Source organism: Fistularia commersonii, chromosome 11 (genome assembly GCF_037954325.1).
Source record: "Fistularia commersonii isolate RoL2024-O1a breed Wild chromosome 11, RoL_Fcom_v1.0, whole genome shotgun sequence".
NCBI lineage: Eukaryota > Metazoa > Chordata > Actinopteri > Syngnathiformes > Fistulariidae > Fistularia > Fistularia commersonii.
Genome location: NC_141294.1, coordinates 13,619,903 through 13,642,299, shown reverse-complemented (window position 1 = coordinate 13,642,299; position 22,397 = coordinate 13,619,903). Strand labels below are relative to the sequence as shown.

Here is a 22,397-nt window from a genome sequence, read left to right as displayed (position 1 = left end):
GGCGGAATCTACTTAAGAAAGAGCCAGGGTCTAATTTAGCTGAAATACTTCCTAATGCCAAGTAACTCTACACCTTTGTGAAAATATGTTAGTAGCTCTTGTGACAGCGCCATGAAAACGCTGGGCTTTTCTTTTCCTCGCGCCGCACAAGATATGGAAGGAGCGCCGACAATCGCCCGCAGCGACTTCCGCTGTCGTTCATTAACGCTCTCTTTAGCGCCGTTCCTGCGGAGCAACGTAAAACCGGCGTTGCGTGTATAGCATATCAAGCCGGTCTTAGGGACTAAGCTTGCTGTGAAATTGCTTAAGCTGGGTTTGAAAGTATCTGCGCAAGTCATATATCAGCGGCTCGCAGCTCACCTTATCTCGACTGGCCTGACGCTGCCACAATAAGCCTTGCTTGCTCACATCAAAGAAATGTTTTGAAAGCCCCCTAAGCTCCCTTTAAGGGGCGACACGGAGCCCCGAAGTAAAGAGCCGGGTTACAGGAACCGCTGTGGGAAAAGCGAGCCGGGCTAATGATTTAGACCGTCCGTCCGTTCGGGAGGTTCGGGCCACAATCATCAAGGGTGTTATTGGCGAATCGAGATGCGAAGGAAAGCCTCGGCGGCGCTCGCGTGTAACCACCTCATGCTTCAATGATCGGCAGGACGCGGACATTTAAAGGTAAATTAACTTTATTTAAAAAAAGAAAGAAAAAAAAAGAAGAAGTATACCACACAAGGCAAAGAAAAAGAAGAAATGCAAATCGCCATGAAAAGGACCTCGGGACCCCCTCGGCCCCCCCGCCGACAGCGCGGGGGTTCTCGTTACAACCCGATCAAAAGACGAAGAGAACAAGACTCACATTGTTCCGATTGCGTCGACTTACATTGAAACATTAAAACGGGACGGTCTGAATGTACAGCAGAAGACGGACGGCTCTGACTTTGACGGGGATCCAAACACCGAACCTCACTACCGGTTTAACACGCGGCCGACGGCACAAATGAAACGGGAAGGTTCACGGCTACCCAATACATCTGACCCACCACTCCAAGACGGACTATACATGTTGCAACGGGCACTTCCAGGGGAAAGTAGGCTCGCGTAAAAAAAAAGAAAAAAATAATTTAAAAACAAAGAAGCGAGGTCCCGTCCGGGGTTTTTAATTGACTATTTTTAAATTTTTTTTTTTTATTTTTTTTTTTTTAATTTTTTTTTTTTTTTTTGAAGTTACATCAAACCTGCATGTCGAGGTAAGCATGCCACGAGGGAATACAAAGGAAGTGATCTCCCATATATAGGAGTCCCTTAACCATATTCCCACTCACTTTGTAATTCGCCTTGACAGTAAATCAATTCTCAAGCCTGGCCCCTCGGACTCTTCCAACCCGAGGTCCTCCTCTCTTAACATTCCTGCACACATGAATCACCCCAACTCCTGGCTTCTAGAAGGCATTTCCTGCCCGGCCCTCTCTCTCCTCTCTCTCTCTGTCTGACTCCTCTGCTGAAAGCTGGGCAGGAACCCAGCCGAGCTTTGATTTTAGACCCAGTGGGAGAGAGGGAGGAGAGCCGGGCTAACAGAGGGCCCCGGCTCTGGGGCCGCTCCGCCAGAGAGACATGGAGATGTGTTGGGAGGTGCCTGTACACCCAAGCGGGGATTTAGTGCTTTATCCTTCAAATTGCAATATGAGCGGTGGACCGTATTCCAATGGCAATAGCTCTCCCGGCGCAAAAGTCTGCCCCAGAGGAGCGTCCTCTGTTCGGATTTAAGAATACGCGCTCGCAGATGTTCGTTATTTCAGTCCGGAGACCACTTAGCCAGAAACGTCACGGGTTTTCGAGAACAAACGCAGAACGCGCGGTATCGTCGTCGGGTTTTTTTTTTTTCGACTCCTTTCGATTCGCGATGATTTCCGACCGCGACCGCAGATTTTTCCGGCGAGAACGTATACGGGGGGGAGCGAAAGTCGTCTCTCTGAAACTGTACACCTGTCCAAACGCCCTCCAGAAATCACCAGTAATGCTAAATCCACAGTAAATGTACGTCGGCCGTGTACATCAATATTTTTTTCTCAGTTGAGCGGACCGGAGACGACCAAAGCAGCTCTTAAAAAGACGTTCCTACGGCAATTTGTCATTGCGTTATTTACACCAAAAAATGTAAGGTACATATTTTACAGAGATCACTACACAAGGATCACTAGCAGAGTCTTGAGAGTGAGGGATGAGCGAGGCTGCGGCGACCCGGACGGGCCGTCTGCGGTGACGGGGACAGCAGGCCTACAGTGCAACGGCTGCTCTTTGTATCTGTGTGTGTGTGTGTGTGTGTGTGTGCGCGTGTGTGTGTGTGTGTGTACATAAACTACAAGAATGTAGATGCACATATTTGTCGAGACTTGTTTATCTGCGAATGTCGGAGTGTGTGATCTCGTCCTCTCGCCCTCTCAGATCACGGCTCTTATCACCAGTCTCCCTTTGACCTGGTGAAGGTAGGTGCTCTGCTCTGCCTCCAAACTCTGACCGGTCAGGGCCTCGTCCTCGCTATCCACGGGCTCCTCCTTGACCTTGATGACCCCGTAGCGGCCGTCGGGGAGCTCGCCGCTCGAGCCGCCGCCGCCGCCTCCGAGCGTGTGCTTCCGGATGACTCCTCCAGGGGGCGGCCTGTCCTCCTGCATGCTCTCGGCGGGCTCTCGGTGCTGGAGCTCCTCCTGCTCCTCCTCGGACTCCTGCAGGTGTGCGCTGGGCTGACGCAACTGCTCGATGGACTTGGACAACAGCTGCGAAATAGATTTAAAATAAAAATAGCCACTTTATTTATACAGCTCCATTCATGCATTAAATGCAGCTGGGGGGCGGGGGAGGGGGGAGGGGGGGACGCCGGGACCTTCCAAAACAAACAATGGCGAAAAAAAACAACACTTTGCACACAGAAAGCGCCGGCTCGCGGAAGTAGATCTGTCATTTTTGTTTTTTGGTTGTTTTTTTTTAAAGTGACGAATCGTCCCCGTGCGTCGCAACCGGGCATCGTCTGGAATTGTACTTTTTATCGGAACTCATCGGCGGCGCTCGTTCTGGGACGACACCGGGGTTTTTTCCCCGGTCTGACGAGCAGATCTGAAGTCAGAAAAGGGAGGTTTTGTGCGACGAAGAGGCTGGTTTAGAACGAGCGAGACGGAGCGACGCGGCAGGGAAAGCAGCGACGTCCTCTCCCTGTTCCAACACTTTGTGAAAAGTCGGCCCGGGAGTTTTCTCATCCGCCGCCTCTGGCCCGTCGGTGAACGCGAACCTGCGAGTAATGAAAGCATGAATCAAATTCTCCGCCTCGCGCGTTTGTTAAGCCCGCTCTTCCCGTGGCTAAATTTATCAGACGGAGGAATGCTGTCCCGCTCATTTTCCTAATAAGGGCTTCAAAGCTTTAATTTGATTCCCAAACGATATTGAGACCTTTAGCTTTGGGCTTAGCGTGCGGAGCCAAGTTACCTTGCCTATTAATAAACGTCTCCCCCCCGCACCCGAGCCCCCACCGCCGAGTTTTAAAGGGCCGCCGTTCCTCCGTTATTCTACCGAGAGAATAACGGACGGCGGCGTCCTCTGAAATGTATAATCACGTGTCGTTTGTGTAGCCGCGGCGATCGGAAAGCGATGCTTATGATTCTATATATGAGTCGAGGACATCCCGTAGCCGCCGATTATGCCGGAGAGCATCGTGCTGCCCTTCTCGTACGCCGCAAATTACAAGCGGACGGATACAAATTAAAAGGAAGCGGCGGGATTTATTGCTCTCTTACAAAAACAGTGACCCGTCAGAGCAAATATGCGGCGACTCCGAGGCGAAACGTGCGCGGCGAAGGCGGAAGAAATCACCACGAAATTTACGGCGTCGCACAGGAGCAGGAGAAGGACACGACCCGGCCTCTCAGACCCACGTCATCCTAAAGCGGGCTCTTGTCGTGTCCGGAGGCCGTGTTGTCCGTGTTGCCCGCGGGCAAATAAGAAACCGGAGCAAAAGTGACGCAATCTCACACGGGAGCGCGGCGCGGTGAAAGGCCACAGTCGAAGCCGGGGCCTTCGGTGCACATATTTTCTTATTTGTCTTGCCCTTCTGCGGTCGCATCAGTAATGTGCTGCCTCATCGGTAATATGATCGCATAATAATTGTGCTGTTCGGCGCTTTATTTTCCTGCATGCAGTTGGTTTTGATGCACGCGTGCAACGCCGCTTTGCTCAAGCATGTTTTAGTGTCAATAATTTAACTCCCGGGTTATTACGTCGGAGCGGTGGCGTCAGAAAAGGTGCCCGTTATTTTACGGGCTCCCTAATGAGGATTTCTGACGGAGCCAGAATCCGCTAATGGCACCGGACTCTATACGTTTTAACAACATCGGGTATTGTTATATAATATAGCGCAAATTCTCCACGCCGCTTTACAAGAGAGCCTGAAATTAAGTGTCTCTGAAACCATAAAATATGATTATCAGAAGCGAGGTAATCATCTATAAACCTCGCATTTCGGAGGGCTAATGGAGAAAACAGGGCGATTTTAGCTGCAAAAAACTTTGGTCGCCAAAACCGGCCCGTATAAATTCCATGCAGGTTGATGTTTCCCTCTCGCATTTCCCTGCTGAATCACGACCGGCGCGATGCCGACCAGCAACAGGATGAATCTGATCCGAACATATTTAGCGTCTGCAAGAATGTCGGCTGTTAATAGATAGATAGGTATATATATATATATATATATATATATATATATATATATATATACACACCCCTCCCCCCCAGCGCCAGCTAAAGGAATTAGCCTCTTTAGCGTGGCATTAGTAAATGCTGTTCATGTCTTCCTCAAAGCCCTAAGCTCTTGTGAATTTCGGTGCGTGCCCCCTGCTGCTGCAGACACTGAAGGGTGGGTTTGTGTTTTTGTTTTTCTGTTTTTTTCGACAATAAAAACCTCAGCCGAGCCTCCGCTCGGAAATTAATTAGGGCAATGGTCCGCAGATCCCTGTCAATGAACACCGATGGCTCATCCGCGATTAGTGGCCATTTATAACCTCCGCTTAAAGTGGCTTTACTTGTGATCTCATTGGGCCGAGCGATCAGAGCGCCGCTTGTTCACGCACGTCTGGACAATATGTCGCCCCGGCGCCCGGGCTCCTTCAAATCACAGCGGCCGGACGTTTAAGGGCGATACGATTTTGTCCCGCAGCTTCCGACTTCGGGCGGAAATGCTCGGCGAGCGTAGCGTTTCCCGCGGCGCTTTGCGTTTTTTTTTTCCCCGGGTCGCTCTGAGGTTCCCGTGGCTGTTTCGGGGCCCGGCGTCGGGACACATCAGTACGGGAGCTCACACAATGCCGCCTTTCACAGCGTCCGCCACCTCACACACGTCCCTCACCAGAATAATTACACTCTGTGTATAGCGAGGTCACCTCGGCCAGCTCGCAGAAACACAAATATTGCCACAGAGGAACAAAATGTATTCTGGGCACTTTTTCCTTCATTTGAACTTAGCTGAATTGAATTTCACAGCGTTAGCATGTGAACAGCACTGATGCTTTAAGCTATGATAACAGAATTAGTGCAGGGGAAGCATTTCTTCCCCATTTGAAGTCGGGCAGAAGTTTTCGCTTCGCAGAAATAACACCGGGATTCCAGGGAAGAGCGGACGACGGCCCGGGCCCGTAAACTTGAGCTACCGCCGATGCTTTTACAAAAGGTTAAAAATAGATCCGCGTTTGTGTGCTTAACATGATTAAATCGGACTCCCGGCGGCGGAACGAGGCCTCGCGAGACCGGCTCGGGAACGAGAGAACGCGGCAAAAAGCAATCTGAAAGTCAAACTCCTCCCCGGTGAATTGAATATCGATGAAGGGCACAATACCTTATTTATATGGACCTGCTGCTGGTACTGTTTCTGTTTCTCCAGGAAGTGCTGGTGCTGCTGCTGGATGACCAGTTGAGCCAGCGTGTTCTGAGGCAGCGGCGCCGACTGGGTCCTGTTCAAGGGCCGGTGTTTGGGTAGTTTGGGGCGACCGCTGGACGGGCGGTCCTTCATAGCCAGGGGGGACTGGGGGTGTGAAGACACGGAGCCTGGGCGAAACCGAAAAAAAAAAACCCCGAGGCATTAGGTTCCCTCTAGAACGGGCTCGCGGCAGAAGGACGAAAAATCGGAGCCTGAAAAATCAAAAACGGCTCGGCCGTCGCGGCCCGTCGGCAACCCGAGCTCGGCGTCCGGACGAGGCCGCGGTCGTCCGGCAGGCTTACCGGAGGAGAGCATCTTCTGCTGCCTCATCTGCTCCTTCTGGAGGAGGTGCTGGAGGAGAGCCTGGTGACTGGGGCTCACCTTGGACTCCAGGCCCGTCTGGAGGGGCACCGGGCCCAGGAGCTGCCCGGGGAGGCCGTGCTTAATCTCCGTCGATCTGTCTTTCAGCCCCATGGCCGCCTGCCGGGAGAAGACAGAAAGGACGACGTCATTCCCGGCCGCCCGCGGCCGAACCCACGGCGGCTCGGGCGAAACCGCGGTCGCTTGGCCGGAACCGGCCGGTCCGCCTTGTTACCGCTGCTCTCGGGACTTAAAAATAGAAACGCTCTCACGGAGGCCAATAACAAAAGGCCTCTGTGGAATGTGTCAGCGCTAAAAGATGATATATCAGGTGCTGCCTTATCAAGGCGCTCCGGCGGACTTGGACTTTTTAAAAGCGGTGATAAATGAGGTAATAGAGGATGATAACAGCATGCCTGGCACAAGACACTGCGGAACAATATTTATCTAAGGGCGATAAAATCACCGGGGGCCACAGGTCGCGACCCGCGGTCGCGCCGAGAATCCGCACGGCCACCGACGCCGGGTTTCCCGCCGAGTTTGGAAAACCCGGCGTCTCCCGAGCCGTGCGTTAAGTCGCTCAGAGGGCGAGTCGTCCAGACGGTCACTCACGCTGATGGGCGAGGATGCGGCCGAAAGCCCCAGAGAGATGTTTGGTAAGGACGGAGACGTGTATAAACTCAGCACTGACACGGAGCCCTCGGGTCGGAACAGCCTGGGCTGCGAAGGCCATCTCTAAATCAAACACAGGGGAGGAGAAAAAACAGGGAGATTTAAGAGGCGGTGACACGTTCTGTAATCCCGCCGTGGACGATTTCAGGAGGCTCATATCTGTTGACGCCGGACGACGAAACGCAGGCGCCGCGGCCCGAAACCCAAAGCGGGACGAGCGTTCGCGACGACGGAGGGGAGGGAGGCGGCGAGCGTCTCCAGGAAAGGACGGCGGCCGGCGCCCCGGGCCGCCCGCTCTACGTTTTTCCCAATAAAACACGAGCGAAGCCTCTGAATCCCCGGCCTCCCCCCGGGGCCCTCGGTCCCCGGTTGGCCCGGAGCCCGTTCCTCAGGCTACGCTCTCAGAGGACATCGGCACCGGGGCACACTTCCTGTACCCAGCAGAGCGGCGGACCAGCATGTGGTTTTGGAACTGCCTTGTTTATCCTTCCAACCCCTACCGGCGCTCGGTGACCTGCGTGTGGATATCCGGCCCGTATTTGACCCGAGGGACCCGTTCCCTCTGAAAAAGGATACCTAATGTAACGGTGCATAAACAGGCGTTGCTTTCGCAAGAGGCATGAGGTCCCCGGGCAGCGGAGCGGCCCGCCGACGGCTTTCATGAGAGCCTCGGCCCGGCCCGATACAATAGCGATCCCGCGTGTTTATGTTGTTAGCGTGCGGGTGTCTTTGGCTACCAGCGCCCGGGATATCAATTAGACTCGGCAGTTCATCCGTCTCCCCGAGCCCCGACCTTCGGCCCGATGTCGGGGCGTCTCTCCCCGCTCGCTGTCACTGGAGGTTCCTGGGAGAGTAAACAGCGATGGTTAGCAAAACACAGCTGTTCTGCGGAGATTGTTCGGGGATGTGTCATATCTGCCACCCTCCATAATGGTCTTCTTTGTGAGCCGGGTCCGAGGGGAGTTCTGCTCCATAACTCAACCTTGAATCTCTTGGAAAACACCTCAGAGCAACTCTGCGCGGGCGCCGGTCCAGGCCAATGACAGAGAGGCGGTGACAGGCCAACAGCAACCTCACCGCCCAACGGGGGATGTGTCCTTTTTTTTCCCCCCCGAACCGAACGCTGATCGCGCAGCACATCTGGATGAAAAATCTTTCGCCTATAACGAGCGCGCTCGTAAACCTCGGGTCTGCGAGCGGCTCCTGCGCTCGGACGCCCACGTGCGCGCCGTCGGTTGCCGGAATCCGGCGCGGGTCAGAGTGAGCCTCTGAAATGTCCACGCGGGCGGCGCGGGAAAGCCGGCGGACGATCGGCCGTAGGTTTCTTTAATCGCCGCTGCAAACAAAAGGGCAAACCTGCTTTTTGTTCCCACACATTAAATGATATGTTTGATGCGGTTAAAAGCTCTTCGCTGGACTTGTTTCGGTAAATAAATAGCGGTGCTGGATTCGAACACACGTACCTCAGTTTTTGTGGTAGTAGGCAAAGAGGAGGGTCCGTTTTCAGCCCCCAAGGCACTAGAGGCCCCTATGGGAGAGCTGGGGCCAGAGCCGGGGGCACTGTTAGTGGGCGTAGAGTCTACAGAACATCCAGGAGTTAGACTCAGAACGCACGCTCGCTCTCCACACAACACACACAAACACACACACACGACGACTCGGAATATCTCCCGCGGCCCCTCGCCGGTCCGACGTCCACGGCTCGCTAAATATAGCAGGATGTTCTGCACCGACCGCTTATCGGCCGGCGATCGCTTCCGCAATGCAGATAATCTGTCCGGCGAGCGGCGGCGAAACGGCGGCGCAGACGTTCGTCGGACGACGTGGGCCGGCGTAACCTTGACTCAGGAGCGGAATCGGCCGCGTGAACGAGCTCGTGGCTCAGTTTGCTCGGATGTCGGATTTAATTTCCCCATCACTATGAATGGAAACGCTATCCATCCTTCCAGACTCACGGTTTTCTCACGTTTTTACAGAAGAAATATCTACTATATGAAAAAAAAAAAAAACATAATAAAGGAGAATGTAAAGAAATAAAGTGCATTTATGAAGTGCATTTCCCCTGAAGACGAGACTAGATTAACTTACTGGCTCCACACCTAACGCTACAATGCTATGCTAAACGTAGCTTTGCTCCACTTTATGTTTAAACTCCATTTATGCCGCTCCTCTTTCTGAAACCATCCAAACGTCTCCAACCGGCTTTGAACGGCGTCACGTTCCCGCCGTCGGACGCACTGAATCCCGCCTTCTCACGGACGCTGCTCCCCATTTCATCTTCATCTGTTCACGGGCGAGTCCACGACACGCACGCCTCGCTCGTCTTTTTCCGTGGTCATGATTTTCTTCGGTCTAACCAGCTGAAACGCCGCTTTGCCACGTCGGCATCCAACGTCCACCCCGCTCGCTCCTAACTCAGATCTGAGCGCCGATCAAACAAAGCGAAAAACCGACTGAACGACGGGTCAGATTTGAGAAAACGACGCACTCGTAAGTCAAGGTTCCGCCGTCTGAGTTTCTACTTCGGCCCGTAGCCGCCGCGGTCCGACCAGGTTGTTTCTCGGCCACCGGACGAATGCTTTGGACGTTCGGTCGGCGCCGCAAGTCATCTGCCACGCGGCCAAACGTCCACGTGGCCGCTCCGCGTCGCCGGATGTTCACGTCAGCCGAGTTTCAATCTCGACGCGATGCTCGACGGGGTTCCCAATCATGATAAAACGTCAGCGCGGCTCAGGAGGAGATATTTGATCACTCCGAGGCGTCTCTATCGGCCGGGAAGCCGCTCACCCATCAGCTCCAGGGCCCTCTTCTTGTAAGGCGTCATGATGTTCCCCTCTCTCCTCTTCAGCATGGGGCTGCTCCTCCTCTCCGCCACTTTCTGTTTCAGCCTGGATCGTACCTTCAGGTTGGGCTCAGAGGCTGGAGGGAGAGAGGATGGGAAATCTCAATTCTTAGGATCGCGGCAAAATGACTCCATCGTCCGACGGAGTCAAACGGTATCCTGTTGTCCCCCAAGTGCGGTGAACACTGTTAAAGAAAATATCATCGTAAAATAAGAGAATATTAGAAGACGTTGAGAATTATTGTCACGCCTCAACAATTTCACTTGCCAGTTCAATTCTGAGCGAGTTTCTGATAAATGAAATGAGTCAGGATTGGGCCCTTTTCCACCTCATCTGGACCAAATTAGGTTGAGCAACACGCCGGCTCTAAGTGAAATACTCCGCTACCTGCCGCCCAAGTGACCACAGTCTGATACAGTAGCAACAGTTAAACTAACACAAAAACATGGCAGATGTTACAGCCCCCCCCCACTAGCACCCCCCCCACCCAGCCCCCTCCCTAATGCAAAACAGAATATACAGCTTCCGAACGCTCTCCGAAGTCGCCCTGAACCCGTCCAGACTTTGGGATCCCGGCCGTCGCCGCTGACAGGAGCGCTGACGTAACGCCGCTCACGTTAGACAGATTACCTTCAGCGGCCGCCGCCGCCGCCGCCGTTAATGATGGATTCGCAGGCTATTTGTCAACATTTGCATCCCGTTTCACTCCAGATCCCTGAATTATTTTCACAGCGGTGCTTAATCAGGTGGATTTAGCGAGCGGTAACGCAGCGCGCGCAACCGCCTCCTGCGCGCACGTCCGACGATTACCATCCCTTTTGAGTGTTTTACAGCGGCGGCGGCGGCGGCGCCCGCTTTGAAGAAGGAACACATTCGAGAGCGACGTCTTTCCCGACCCGCGGCGCTTCATCTCTCCCAAGCCGTTGGCGAGCGCCGGCGTTTCAAAGAGCAGCGAGGCGGCCGGATCAAACGGGAACGCCGTCACGCGGAAACACATCTGCGTGGGTCTCACGGCCGCCGGCCTCTCCTCCGGGCCGGTCGGCGTCACTCACGAGGTCGTTTCCGCCGCCGCCCGTCCTCCCGCCCCCTCCGACCCCAGAAATAATCTGATCTTTTAGCAAACGCGCGTCCAGAAAGGCGCGTTCGAGTGACGCAAACCTATTGTTACACAACAGACAACCCGTCTCAATTATTTAGCCGCGATCAATAATTGACGCGGGGCTTCCGCCATGTGTGGAAACACAGCTGCGCGTGGGGAAGCGGGGCTCCGAGCGGGAGTGTATTCTGCGGGGGGCGCCGAGACGGCCACGGCCACGGCCACGGCGGGGAGAGTGGGCCGGATGCTGCTATTTCTGGCTTTTGTCAAAAACAGCAAAAGTCTCTCCCCTAATGCACGGCGCAGACCTCTAATCCTGCGGGTGAGGGGATGAATGGAAGCCAGCGAGGGAAGAAGAAAGCAGGCAGGCAGGAGAGATAAATGGAGGGAAAACGCTGCCGGGAGTCGTATGAATCCGCTTCACGCCCCGCTGCCTTGATTGCTTTCTATTTTTACACCTCGCCGCCACCAAGCAACACATCCCAATTGGTCGCCACGGGAACGCCAGACAGGCGCATGGGAACAAACACTTTCTCGCTGGTCTCCATGGAAAAAAAAAAAAAAAAAAAAAAGCCCGTGCGGTGCAACAGGAGGCGAGGATGGCGGCAGAGAGGAGGAGAACACCTGGGTCCGGCCCGCTCAGCCTCCGCAGGAAGCGGGAGGCCGAAAATCAATCCCATCAAATGCGGAGTGGGTTGTTTCTTCTTTCTGACGGTAACCCCGCCGTGGCGAGGCGCGAGGCGCGAGGCGCGAGGTGCGAGGCGCGAGGCGTGCGTCGGCGTGCAGGAGATGCCGAGAAGGAGGGAATGATGCTCTCGCCCTCAGCCCGGTTCGACGCGTCATTAACTATTAACGCCGCCTAAAATCGGAGCCGCTTGTTTTTTAACGGCGCCCGAATTTCGACACGCTCCGCGGCTTTTCGGATTTACCTGCGAAAATCTGCCCCGCACCTGCCGAACGCACACTTTGGGTAAGTGGGTCAGCGCCGGCCAGGGCGCCGCTCTTCTTACCGATAAGCCGCGTCTATTCTTAAAACTGACTTATGGCGCCGGCGGCGGCTCCGGTTTTCTAGTACGCGGAAAACAAAGAGGTGCGCGGGTAAAAGGGTTAATCACGTGAAATGCCTTAAACTGCTTTTCCGGTGAGGGAAAGAAAGTCAAGGGCATGGCGGCGATCCTGTTATGAAGGATAATGTTGCTATTAAGAGGACACCTAATGGGAGCCCACATTTAGCTTTTCCTGTACTTAGTAGCTCATATTAGAAATAGTTGTCAGCAGGTTTTGGATTTGTGTGTTTATTCCAGATAGAGAGGTGCCGCCGTAATCCTGCTCCCGCGTGCGATAAGGCTGAATGAGTTTAAAATTCAAATTCACAACCACTGTTGGACGTGGTTTCCAAGTGTGCGGGAAATTCTTTTTGTATTTCGAGGAAAAACTAAAGTTTAGAATGAGAAGGAGACCGCTTTGTTTTCAAGCTATCGCCGCTTAAACAAACAGGGGCGGCGGTTCGGCCCGGCACCTGCCAATCAGCTATCGGTGACAGGCGGCGGCCCCGGGAACAACGCTACCTTTGTGCGTCCTGTCCGCCCCCCCCCACCACCACCACCACCACCTCGCGTGCCGCGATCTCAGAGGACTTTAATGAAGACAGACAGGAAGTGGGGGAGGAAGGCCTGAGCAGGAAATGACCACATACAGATTCAGGAATCCAAGGCGCAAGAAACACTTTTATCAGCTCGAGTGAAGGAAAGTCACGTCTGAGCGAGATGAGTTTTATCATCCGGTCATTTCCTTGTCGTCCGCGGCGAAAAAGCAGCGCTCTAAACAAACGCTCCCGTTGCAGAAAACTTCATTTAAATACACCTCGGAGCAGAAGCTCCACCGTCTCCCATGGATTTCCTTGCTATTTATTGCCACCAGACAATAGCTTGGGAATCATTGGTGTAATCCCTCTGAATGATGTGTGAATTGAATACACACGCACACACACACACACACACACACACACACACAGATGCGCACACATGACCTGTCGCCCAATCATCCAACAGCAATAACTGTTGTCCCGTGTAATGCGCAGGGACGCGGAGGGGAAAGGAACATAATGTCACTCGCTGACCTCATTGCAAAATTATGAGTTTTTAGCGGCGCTCGCTCGTGTGCTCGTGCAAAGCGAAGGGCAGGAATGATTCCTATTTATACAGCCCGTCCCGAAGGGCTCCTCCGGCTTTAAACCAACAAACCTGAGCCGCTTTTCTTTTTTTTTTCCTTTTTTTGTGGGAACCTGTGTCCTTTCAAAGAGGCTTCTAAAGCTCATAACTCAGGACAAACTCATCTGCTGGAATGCCTCCTTTTTGGAAGCTGGAGAGGGGAGCGCGGTTTATGATGGAAATGCAGAGACAAATGCGGTTTCTTGTTAAAAAAAAAAAAAAAAACGCCTCGGTATTTTCAGCACAAATAATGACCAACATAACCTTGGAGTGAAAACACAATTAGTTTGTGCTGATTCGTTAAACGGGATCGGTCCCAAATAAAAGGGAGGGTTCGTCGGCCCTCGGGAAGGTCTTGGGACGGAGGCCTGAAGGAGCGAGCCAAGGTCAGAGGTCGGCGCGAGTCTAACCGCCGTTATTAGCGGGTCATCGGCGGCCTCGGGAAAGACCGGCCCGCTCCGACACCCCTCTTCGCAACCCGAGAAACAAACTCATTGTCGGCGAGAAATGATGTGTCGCCTACATTTATAAGTGCATTTTAATATGCCAAGTGTGCGTGTGTGTGTGTGTGTGTGTGGAAATGAACCTACCTGTCTTCCTCAAGGGGAAGTCGTCCTTGCTTTCTATGGGCGACGGCAGCATGTAGTGGCAGGTGGGGGACGTGCCGCCCAGAGGTGGAGAGCTTTGGTCCAGGGATGTGTGGTGGGAGGACCTTTTGGGGCGAGAATCCCAGATTTAGGAGGGCGCCGTGTCCCGCCGTGTCCCGCCGTGTCCCGCCGTGTCCCGCCACGCTACGAGTCCTTACCAGAGCTTGGTGTGCTGGATGAAGGACTGTCCGGCCCCGGCGCCGACCCCGGCCCCGCCGTGGTCCTTCGCCGATTTGCTCAACAGAAACTCTTGGAGTTTCTGCTTGACCTCGGTGCTGGCCACGGCGCCTGCCAGACCAAGAGACGCAACGACACAGATTGGGGTTAACCTACGGCCGGACGTCCCGACGCCGACGTCTCCTCTCTTTGGCCGCCTCTGACGGTCTCTTTTCCCCGAGCGAAAACAATCCCGTCGGGTCGCGTGTGAGCGCGGCAGCCACTTATGAAAGAAGATCTCCCCCTAGTGGTGCGAGAGCACCAGAGACGCCGGGTCCCACCGGAGGGTCACGGATGAGGAGCGCAGTTTCGAAATACCTGACCTGACACCGACATGAATCTCGGCTATTATTAGTCGTAGCCAAAAAACAGGGGTGAAATACTATATCCCGGGCTATTTTCTCCACACTATTTAAAGACATTTTCTCCTAAATTGTAATCTTTAAGCCGCACATGCCAACCTTTTGTCAGCGCTTACATTTCTCATCTGAGTTTTAGTCGTTCCGTCGACATGAAGCGGTAAAAGATGCGAGACGCCGCCGTATTTGGTGTCTGTTTGCAATTATGGACGTGTCGGAATAACTAACTAATGATAACGTGTGTGTGGTGTGTTTGCGCGCGCGTGTGTGTGTGTGTGTGTGTGTGTGTGTGTGCAGCCACCGGCGCCTCCATCCTGGTCTGCAGCTTTGCAAAGCTCCCTTGCCTTCTCAAGCCAGTTCTTAAAAATCAGTATGCAATGGGTTTAGTGTGAGCAGCCCAGTGTACTCGCCTAAATCTGACACACACACACACACACACACACACAATATCATTGCACAATGTGACCTTAATGGTATCTGGTCAGGAAAGCAGTATCGATCTTATTCTCATAAATGCTTTTATTGCGTGGCTCCCAGGAAGAGGCCGATAGCTATTAGGGTTGTGAACGTGAAGTAGGTTAGATGATGTTAGATAATGTTAGATAATGTTAGATAATGTTAGATAATGTTAGATAATGCACCGGGCCGAGGTACGTTTCCGCCCCGAGCCGGCTTCACTCGCTAATTCGCTTTTCTTTTGTTTTCTCGACTAAATCTTTTGGAATTATCGTTAATCTGCTTACGAGGCCGTGTTTACCCGGATCCCGGCCGCCGCCTCCGCCCCGCGCCCGCCGTGGTTCTCGTGGCGGAAATCGCACCAACCCGGACGTAAACCTTCTGTATTCCACGTCCGAATATGGGACGGTAGTTACGCTCACGAGCGCAGCGTCTGCACGGTCTCGGTAAAGCATCCCCGCCCTGCCGTCCGTCCCGTGTATACATGGCCGGGCGCCGCTCTGGGGCGACGCATAATGAATGTGGAGGATCGCCATCCGAGGCCTCCCGGCGCTTTCCTTCGCCGTAGAAATGAGTAATTGAGTCCCGACTGTGGTGCGACGGGCCGGTGCCGAGCTCTTACTCTCTCTGGAGCGCTCTTTGCCCCTGGCGCTCAGGCCGGGGAGGTGCTGCTCTCTCCGGTGCCTCTCCTGCTCCTTCTCCTGCTGGCTCTGCTGCTGCTGCTGCTGCTGCTGCTGCTGCTGCTGCTGCTTGTGCTGCTCCAGACGGCGCTCCAGCTCCGCAAGCTCCTGCTGCTGCTGCTTCATGGTCTGGAGCTCCTGCTGGAGCTGGGGACGAGCGGGCCCGCCGTCACCGACGAGGAAAACCTCGTACCCGCCTGTCCCCGACCCTGACCGGGAGCTCGGCGGCCCTCCCGCTCCGTCGGAGGCGGCGACACTGACCTTGAGGTGCTCCTGGAGCTGGGCCTGGTGCTGCCGGGTCAGCTTCTCGTGCTGCTTCTGGAACTCGCTGATCAGCAGCTGCTTCTGGATCTGCTGCTGCTTCTGGATGAACAGGAGCTCCTGCTGCAGCTGCCTCTCCCACAGCCCCGGGTCCGAGCCCGGCCCCAGCATCCTCAGGTCCGTGCGCAGATCCAGCGGAGACAGAGGATCCCCGGCCGGCGGCGCGTCCGGCTTGATGTCCACTGAGAAAGAGAAGAGCGGACGGCCGAGCTTTAAACCAAACCTTCCAGCGCAGGCGCCGGGACGTAAGCGGAGGTTCGGCGTTCGGACCGGAGACCCAGAGAGACGGAAGGAGGAGCCGTGTCGTCCGTCCGCTGCCCTCCGATGACCGCGGTTTTAATGGTTCCTATAAACACGGCATCCGTCAGCGGGCGTCCACCGGGAGCAGCTGCGCCGGACGCCAAATGGCCGTTTGGCACGAAATGGCCGAGCGGTCGTTTTCAAGCGCCGACACAAATCTTATCTTCCGTCTGTTTGATAAACAAGAGGAGCTCTCCCGCTCTCGCCGGCGGCGCCTTACGGGCGGCCGATATTCCCCACGAGCGGTTTGCGGGTCGGTTCTGGCCGAGAGCGGCGGGTGGATTCACGTCCGTGTCGGGTCTGCGGCGCCGCTGCTCCGTGCAGATTCGGCCGCCGGTGCTTCAATTAGGACCGCCTGCGATATGGCGTCCCTTTGCTCTGTCCGCACTATATATGGCCGTCTCCGTGGAGAAAATCAATACCAGGTGAGACGGGAGCGCTTCGTTCTCCACTTCATTTTGTCCTCCTCGCCGTCACCAGAAGAATTTATTTGTTTTGGCCGAAACCGAATGCAAACGTGGGGCTCTCCTAGAGCGTCGCGCCGGAGGCCACGTCTGGTCCGATCGAACGCCCGAGATGAAATCCGGACCTCGCTTGAAATTCCGTCGACCCGCGGGGGCCGGTGGAGTCCGTCCGTCCGTCCGCCGCCTCCGTCTCGCACGGCGAGCCACCTGTTTGGACGCCGCACGGGAGGGAAACTGATCTTGTCATGCGCTGCCGTGCACGTTCCCTTTTTTGAAGATTTGTAAGTAAATAACGGGGGGACAGGAGGCGTCGGGCAGCAGCGTCCTCACGTCCTCACGTCCTCACGTCCTCACGTCCTCCGTCTGCGGGGAGCTTGTTTCGTCACGTCGCCTGCTTCTCATTGCCACCATTCCATGTGTATGTGGCGGCGGCGATGATTATAAATAGAAACATAAAAGCAAGTGGCGCAATCCTGGTCTGTGACAACCCCCACACCCTAGTATCCACCACCCTAACTTGCCGCTGTCATGGCAACGCCGGCTGCGTAATTACGTCTCCCCGTTCTGCGGATATCAAGTCTCCCTGCGTGTCATCTCCTGCCTACGGTGGCGATGTGACATGTTGACTATTATATCAGCTTTTCCGCTCTTATATAAGGACGGAGTCCCCAGCAGAGACGCACACACACACACACACACACACACACACACACACACACACACACAGTGGAGATTGAGCAGCTATGTGATGACTTCCCACCAAACACAGTGAAAGAGTGAAGGCCGCTGGAGGGGGACTCCTGCACCGCCGATCTTCCCTGGCTTCTAAAAACAGCTCCCATCCAGCGAGGGAGGAGGGCGGCGGCGGCGGCGGCGGCGGCCACCTGTAGAACACACTCCTCCCCGTCCGGGGGCAGCTGTGACGCCGCGAGCGGCCCGAGGAGCGTCGGAGCCGCGGCCTCGGCGATACGCTGGTCTAACGGACCCAAATATAGCCACAAAAACACCTGCCGCCAAGAGAATTCTAATTCATCTCAGGTTCCTCTCTGGCCGGGCCGGGAGCGCCACTCAGGATCCCCGCTTTGATGGGCGCGTCACGCCGAGCCGCCCCGTCAGACGTTTAACAGGATGGGACGGTGCGAAAGGTTCGAGCCGCACCGGACGGCCGAGCGGACCTCGAGGAAACCACACAACCTGGTGCGCCGGTCAGAGAGGAATCGTGAAATCCTAAAGGTAAGAGTCGGACGGGTTAAAACCGTTAAAACCCGAGCGTCCGCCGCCCCGATTCGCAGGTGATCCGACGAGGTCACGTGCGCAGAGGAACCGCCATAAAGTGCACCCGGCGGTTTGTGCGCTGTAAAAATACTCCCGAGGCGGAGGAGAATACGGAACCACCAGTAACCGGGGCTAAATATAAAAGCTTTTCTGAGCAGGGGCTTAATATAGACGACGTGCGAAAGGCTGTCACAGTTGTGAGGCACCGCCTGCTCGATTTAACGCAGGGCAAAAATAAAAAGCGCAGTGTTGCGTTTATGTAACTTCGGGGTCGCTTCTGAGACCGCCGGCCGGACGCCCGTCGCTTTTCCCGGGGAACGGGAGAGCGGGTGCTTTTCACACGACGAAGGATTTATGAAGGACAGATACGGAGCTTGTTGTTAGCGCCGGGAGCGACGAGCTCCCGTCCTCTCAGCCAATTCCTCCCCGTGAGTCACGGCCGGCGACCGCGCTCCGGAGCCGGACGCCTCCGCCGGGAGGTCTCGCAGAGCGAGGCGTCGAGAGCCTCGAGAGCGACGGCGCCGTTAGTTCTCGGGAGCCGGAAAGGCCGAGGAGCCGGCGGGGAGGCCTTTGTCGGTCCGGGTTTCAAAGAACACTTTGAATTTTCAGCGTCGCGGCGGCGTTTCATCCCGCCGGTGCGTGTCGACGCGGGAAATACCGGGAGCTCGACAGAAGAAGAGCGACTCCTCCGGCTCCTACAGGTGCTCACACCTGAACTGGAACCACAAACGCATCACCGGAGAACACGCTGAACACCATGACAACGCGGATGTTTATATTCCTGTTCTCTCCCCCCGTTTACGCTTCCGACGAACGGCTTTCCGTCGGGTTTTTCTCCGTCGATCGGTTGAAAAAACCCAGGAAGCGCCGTCGCGTTCTTCACCTTCTTCCCGGTTTGTGCCGAACGCAGGACAACGTGCTCGGCGTGAACACCTCGCCTTCGGCGGAGAGGCGAGCGATCCGGGTTCCAGGTCCCACAACAGAAATAGGAGCGGAGATGAGATATAGAAGACGTCTGAGGGCGGAAATAAGCCGATGCTCGGGGCTGCGATGTGGCGCTGGATCTTTCATTAAGTGCCTTGTTATTTTGAGCGGCTGCCATGTCTAAAGCAGGAAACAGGTCTTTATTTTTAAGACCGGGGCTCGTCCTTGCAGCTGAGCCAGGGCTGCGGCTTGCAGGCTATTCGTTAACGACGGCCGCTGACCCCGATCACCCGGGGCTCGTGGCGCTGCCGGCCGAGCCAGGAGTCCGTCCGCATCCCGCCCGGCCCGCCGCCAAACCGTCCGGCGTGACGACAACAACAACAACAGCGACAAGAAGCCCAACCAAATGTGAGGATGAGAGGAAGGAGGTGGAAGACACACGGTGGACCGTCATCTCCTCTTCACCTCCGAAGTCACGTGGTCACCGTGGCGTCCGTGGACCGATCACGTTCCCAGTCAGTCGACCACCGGGAAGCGTCTCGCCTCGGAGAGCCCCGGAAAAACAACCCATAAACCCCGATCCGAGCTGACCTTTCGGTTTGATGCAAATGTGGCCGAGCGGCGGCGGCGAGAAGAGGGAGACACGTCGTCCCGAAGCGGACCGGGGCCGGTTCATTCATTCGTCCGGCTCCGCGGCCTCTTCAGGCCCTCCAAGCCCTTCAGGCCCATCAGGCGGTTCAGACCTCCAGAGGAGAGGGCTTGAGCGACGGAGCGACGGCATTGTTTGAAAGGTCGGCGTCGAAGCGAGCGCGCACGCCGCTGTCTGCGTTAGACCCTCATCGGTCGGAGGCGGAGGAGCCGTTGTTTGGCGTTCCTCCGACGCCCACCGGAAGCAGAAGAGCGGCGTATCGGACGGCGAGACGTTTGCACGGGAGGACTTTTAGCGCTTCTCCTGCTCGAGCGGCGCAGGTCCGGGAAAAGAGGCCCGAACGCCCCGTCCCGGACCCGGAGTCGCACTTTTAGACAGCTAACTGTCAGATGATCCGCCGCGGGGTGGAAAGAACAAATTAAACAGAATTCTCTATAAATATCTGCTCGGAACCGCTGTTATATCAGGAACATGCCAAGATGGAATGATAACGCGCGGACGCCTAATCTTAGCGGGCTAATGCCATAAGCTGAAAATAACCCAGCTAAGAATAGCTGACCCACAGAATAAGCAGAGAGGCTGGATCCAGGCGCCGGATCTATCTGTTGTTTTCCTGCCGGCGCTCTGAGACGGCCGAGCTGCAGCCCATTGGTCAAACAACCTGCTCTATTGACACTGATAGAATGTGTCATCCTCCCGGCTTATTTTTAGCTTTCCTCATATTTAGCCCTCCGTGCCGCCGCTTCGGCCGCCGCTTCGCCTGCCAGAAGCAGGACTTTTTGCGGAGATCGCCGTCGCGCCCATTTCCGTCTCCTCGCAAACTCCAAGACGCACGGCTTCGACGGAGGCTGAACCTCCCGACCCGGAGAGGCGAGCCGGGGCGGCGGAGGTGTGACTCATCTCCGCTCCACCGGCCGATGTCGGCCGCCGACTCTGCCGCTCAATTCGCCGGCCTAAAAATAGAGCCGGCGGCGACCCTGTGGTAAACACCCCGAGAGGAAGCCTCCGGCCGTCCACGCCGTGTTTCTGTCACCGTGTTTTTACCCCCGTTCCCTGAAAGCAGCACACCGCCACGAAAGCTGGGGAAACACAACATCCCTCTCATGCTGGCCTTGACTCCCTTACACACACACACACACACACACACACACACACTCAAGGGGGGAAAACACTGTTGACAGTGTTACACATCAGCTCTGTAATGAACGGCACGGTCCTTGAACGCATCGCAAGGAAGCCAAACACAATTGCGAGCGTGTCACGGTGACAAGTAAATACCTCGGTTCCGGACGGACGGACGGCGATCCGACGAGCTCTGGCGAAGAGGCTGCGGCGAGCGCCGGGTTGGAGTGAGCGAGAGAGCGACGGGAGGAAGAAATTCAGAGATAGAACTGGGAATGGAATGCGAGAGGAGGAGGAGGAGGAGGAGGAGGAGGAGGAGGAGGGTGGCGGAGGGGGGACAGGAAGTAACGGAGGTCGAGAGAAGAAGAAGAAGAAGAAGAAGAAGAAGAAGAAGAAGAAGAAGAAGAAGAAGAGGCCGGTCACCTGAGTTGTTGACGTTGTGCATCCTGCCGTGCTCGGAGAGCCGCCGGTGTCCGACGCGCCGCTCTGTTGTGGAGAAACTTGACTCGCCCTCGTAAATGGTCTGCAGCATACTCCGCTCAGCGCACCGCTCTCATCGCCAGCCGTGCGTTTCCTGTCACCAAGAGCCAGCCCTCAGCCGCTCGGGGGGGGAGAGACCGCCGCCGCCGCCGCCGCCGCAGGCAACTCTGCCTCCTCCTCCAAGGAAGCACTCGCTGGAGAGCAACAACAACCCGCCGCTCGCCCGCTCGCTCTCTCGCTCTCTCTCTCTCTGCAGGGCTGCCACAGCCTCGCCGTCAGTCCGATCCAAACACTCCGGCTTCCTCTTCCTATTCACGCCCGTCCCTCGCCTCCTCCTCCTCCCTTTCCTTCTTTTTCCCGGTTTCCGAGCGAAGCGACGGAGCTTCGAGCGGAGCGGGAGGCCGGCTCGCCGCAGGAAGCCGCCGAGTGTGCGCCGAGGCGGTAATGCCAGCCGGGGAAGGGAGCGAGCTTCATTTGCATGTGAATCAACAACTGCGTGGCCCACAGGTGACAGAAATAGAACAATAGCCAGCCCCGGCTAAAAATAGGTCAGGCGAGGCGCGGGGATTGGAGCAGCATTGATGCGTTTAAAAATACCACACCAAACACAGCTGTCTTCTGCAGCTCCTGCCAGAAGGCATGTCTCCTGACTCCCTCCCTGCAAATGGAGGCTTGATCCCCCTCTCTCTCTCTCTCTCTCTCTCTCTCTCTCTCTCTCCTTCTCCCTCTTCCTCCCCCTCTTCCTCTCCTCCGCCGCCTCTTCCCTCGTTTGTTGAGCAACTCTCTCGTACTCCTTCTATTTGTGTCTTTTATTCTATCCTGCCAGGCACGCCGGCACAAATATCAAGTGACACATTTACCATGTAAATTCCCACCCGCAAGCGTGCGTGCATGCGGTGTGTGTGTGTGTATGGCAGTGTGTGTGTGTGTGTGTGTGTGTGTGTGTATATCCCCGTAAAGCCGCTGCCTGCCTGCCTTGCATGTGATTCGTGCCATTTATCTCAGCAAGAAAGAAAAAGAAGAGGAAGAGTTTGTGTTCGGTCAAGTGGGTCAACAAGCGGACGCCGTGGTCGTTTACGTGTGTGAGCGTAACTTTGCTACGTTAGCCGGGTGTGTGTGTGTGGGGGGGGGGGGGGCGGTGTGTATCCAGGCCGCCGCTCAGGAAGCATGCTTTTAACTTGCCAAGGAAGCCAACTGCAAGATGCCATGACGGCGCCGTCACAATTACGTAAAGCATCACGGCGGGGGCTCTCGCGGCCGGACGCGGGAAACCACGCGCCTCTCGGGAACGCCGCCGCTTTTTCAATGAATATTACATCCCGGCGAGATCCGTGAATTCAATGTGACTCCGTCCCATAAAAGTCAAGTCAAATGTTCTGTCT

The 22,397-nt window shown here is 55.6% G+C and overlaps 1 protein-coding gene across 2 annotated transcripts; it reads right to left on the bottom strand.

The window, feature by feature from the left end:
- Nucleotides 1–659: 659 nt before the first annotated feature.
- hdac9b (histone deacetylase 9b) lies at nt 660–21,199 on the bottom strand. Of its 2 annotated transcripts, none has more exons than XM_086155072.1 (11): nt 20,959–21,199; nt 15,742–15,983; nt 15,423–15,627; nt 13,928–14,066; nt 13,713–13,834; nt 9,761–9,892; nt 8,437–8,552; nt 6,914–7,036; nt 6,244–6,421; nt 5,861–6,069; nt 660–2,762 (listed from the first exon to the last, which is right to left on the bottom strand). In XM_086155072.1, the coding sequence occupies exons 1-11, from the start codon at nt 21,065–21,067 to the stop codon at nt 2,430–2,432; spliced, it is 1,908 nt and encodes a 635-aa protein (XP_086011198.1). In that variant the 5' UTR covers nt 21,068–21,199; the 3' UTR covers nt 660–2,429. The 2 variants fall into 2 exon arrangements, with proteins under 2 accessions (XP_086011198.1, XP_086011199.1); XM_086155073.1 differs by having other exon boundaries at nt 13,928–14,057.
- Nucleotides 21,200–22,397: the final 1,198 nt, after the last annotated feature.

Bases quoted from the DNA above. Each gene is read 5' to 3' on its own strand.
- hdac9b (XM_086155072.1), bottom strand. From the start codon at position 21,067: ATGCTGCAGACCATTTACGAGGGCGAGTCAAGTTTCTCCACAACAGAG. The intron at 15,628-15,741 runs GTCAGTGTCGCC...GCTCGTCCCCAG, and splicing joins AGCTCCAGGAGCACCTCAAG to CTCCAGCAGGAGCTCCAGAC. The intron at 13,835-13,927 runs GTAAGGACTCGT...TCGCCCCAAAAG, and splicing joins ATCCAGCACACCAAGCTCTG to GTCCTCCCACCACACATCCC.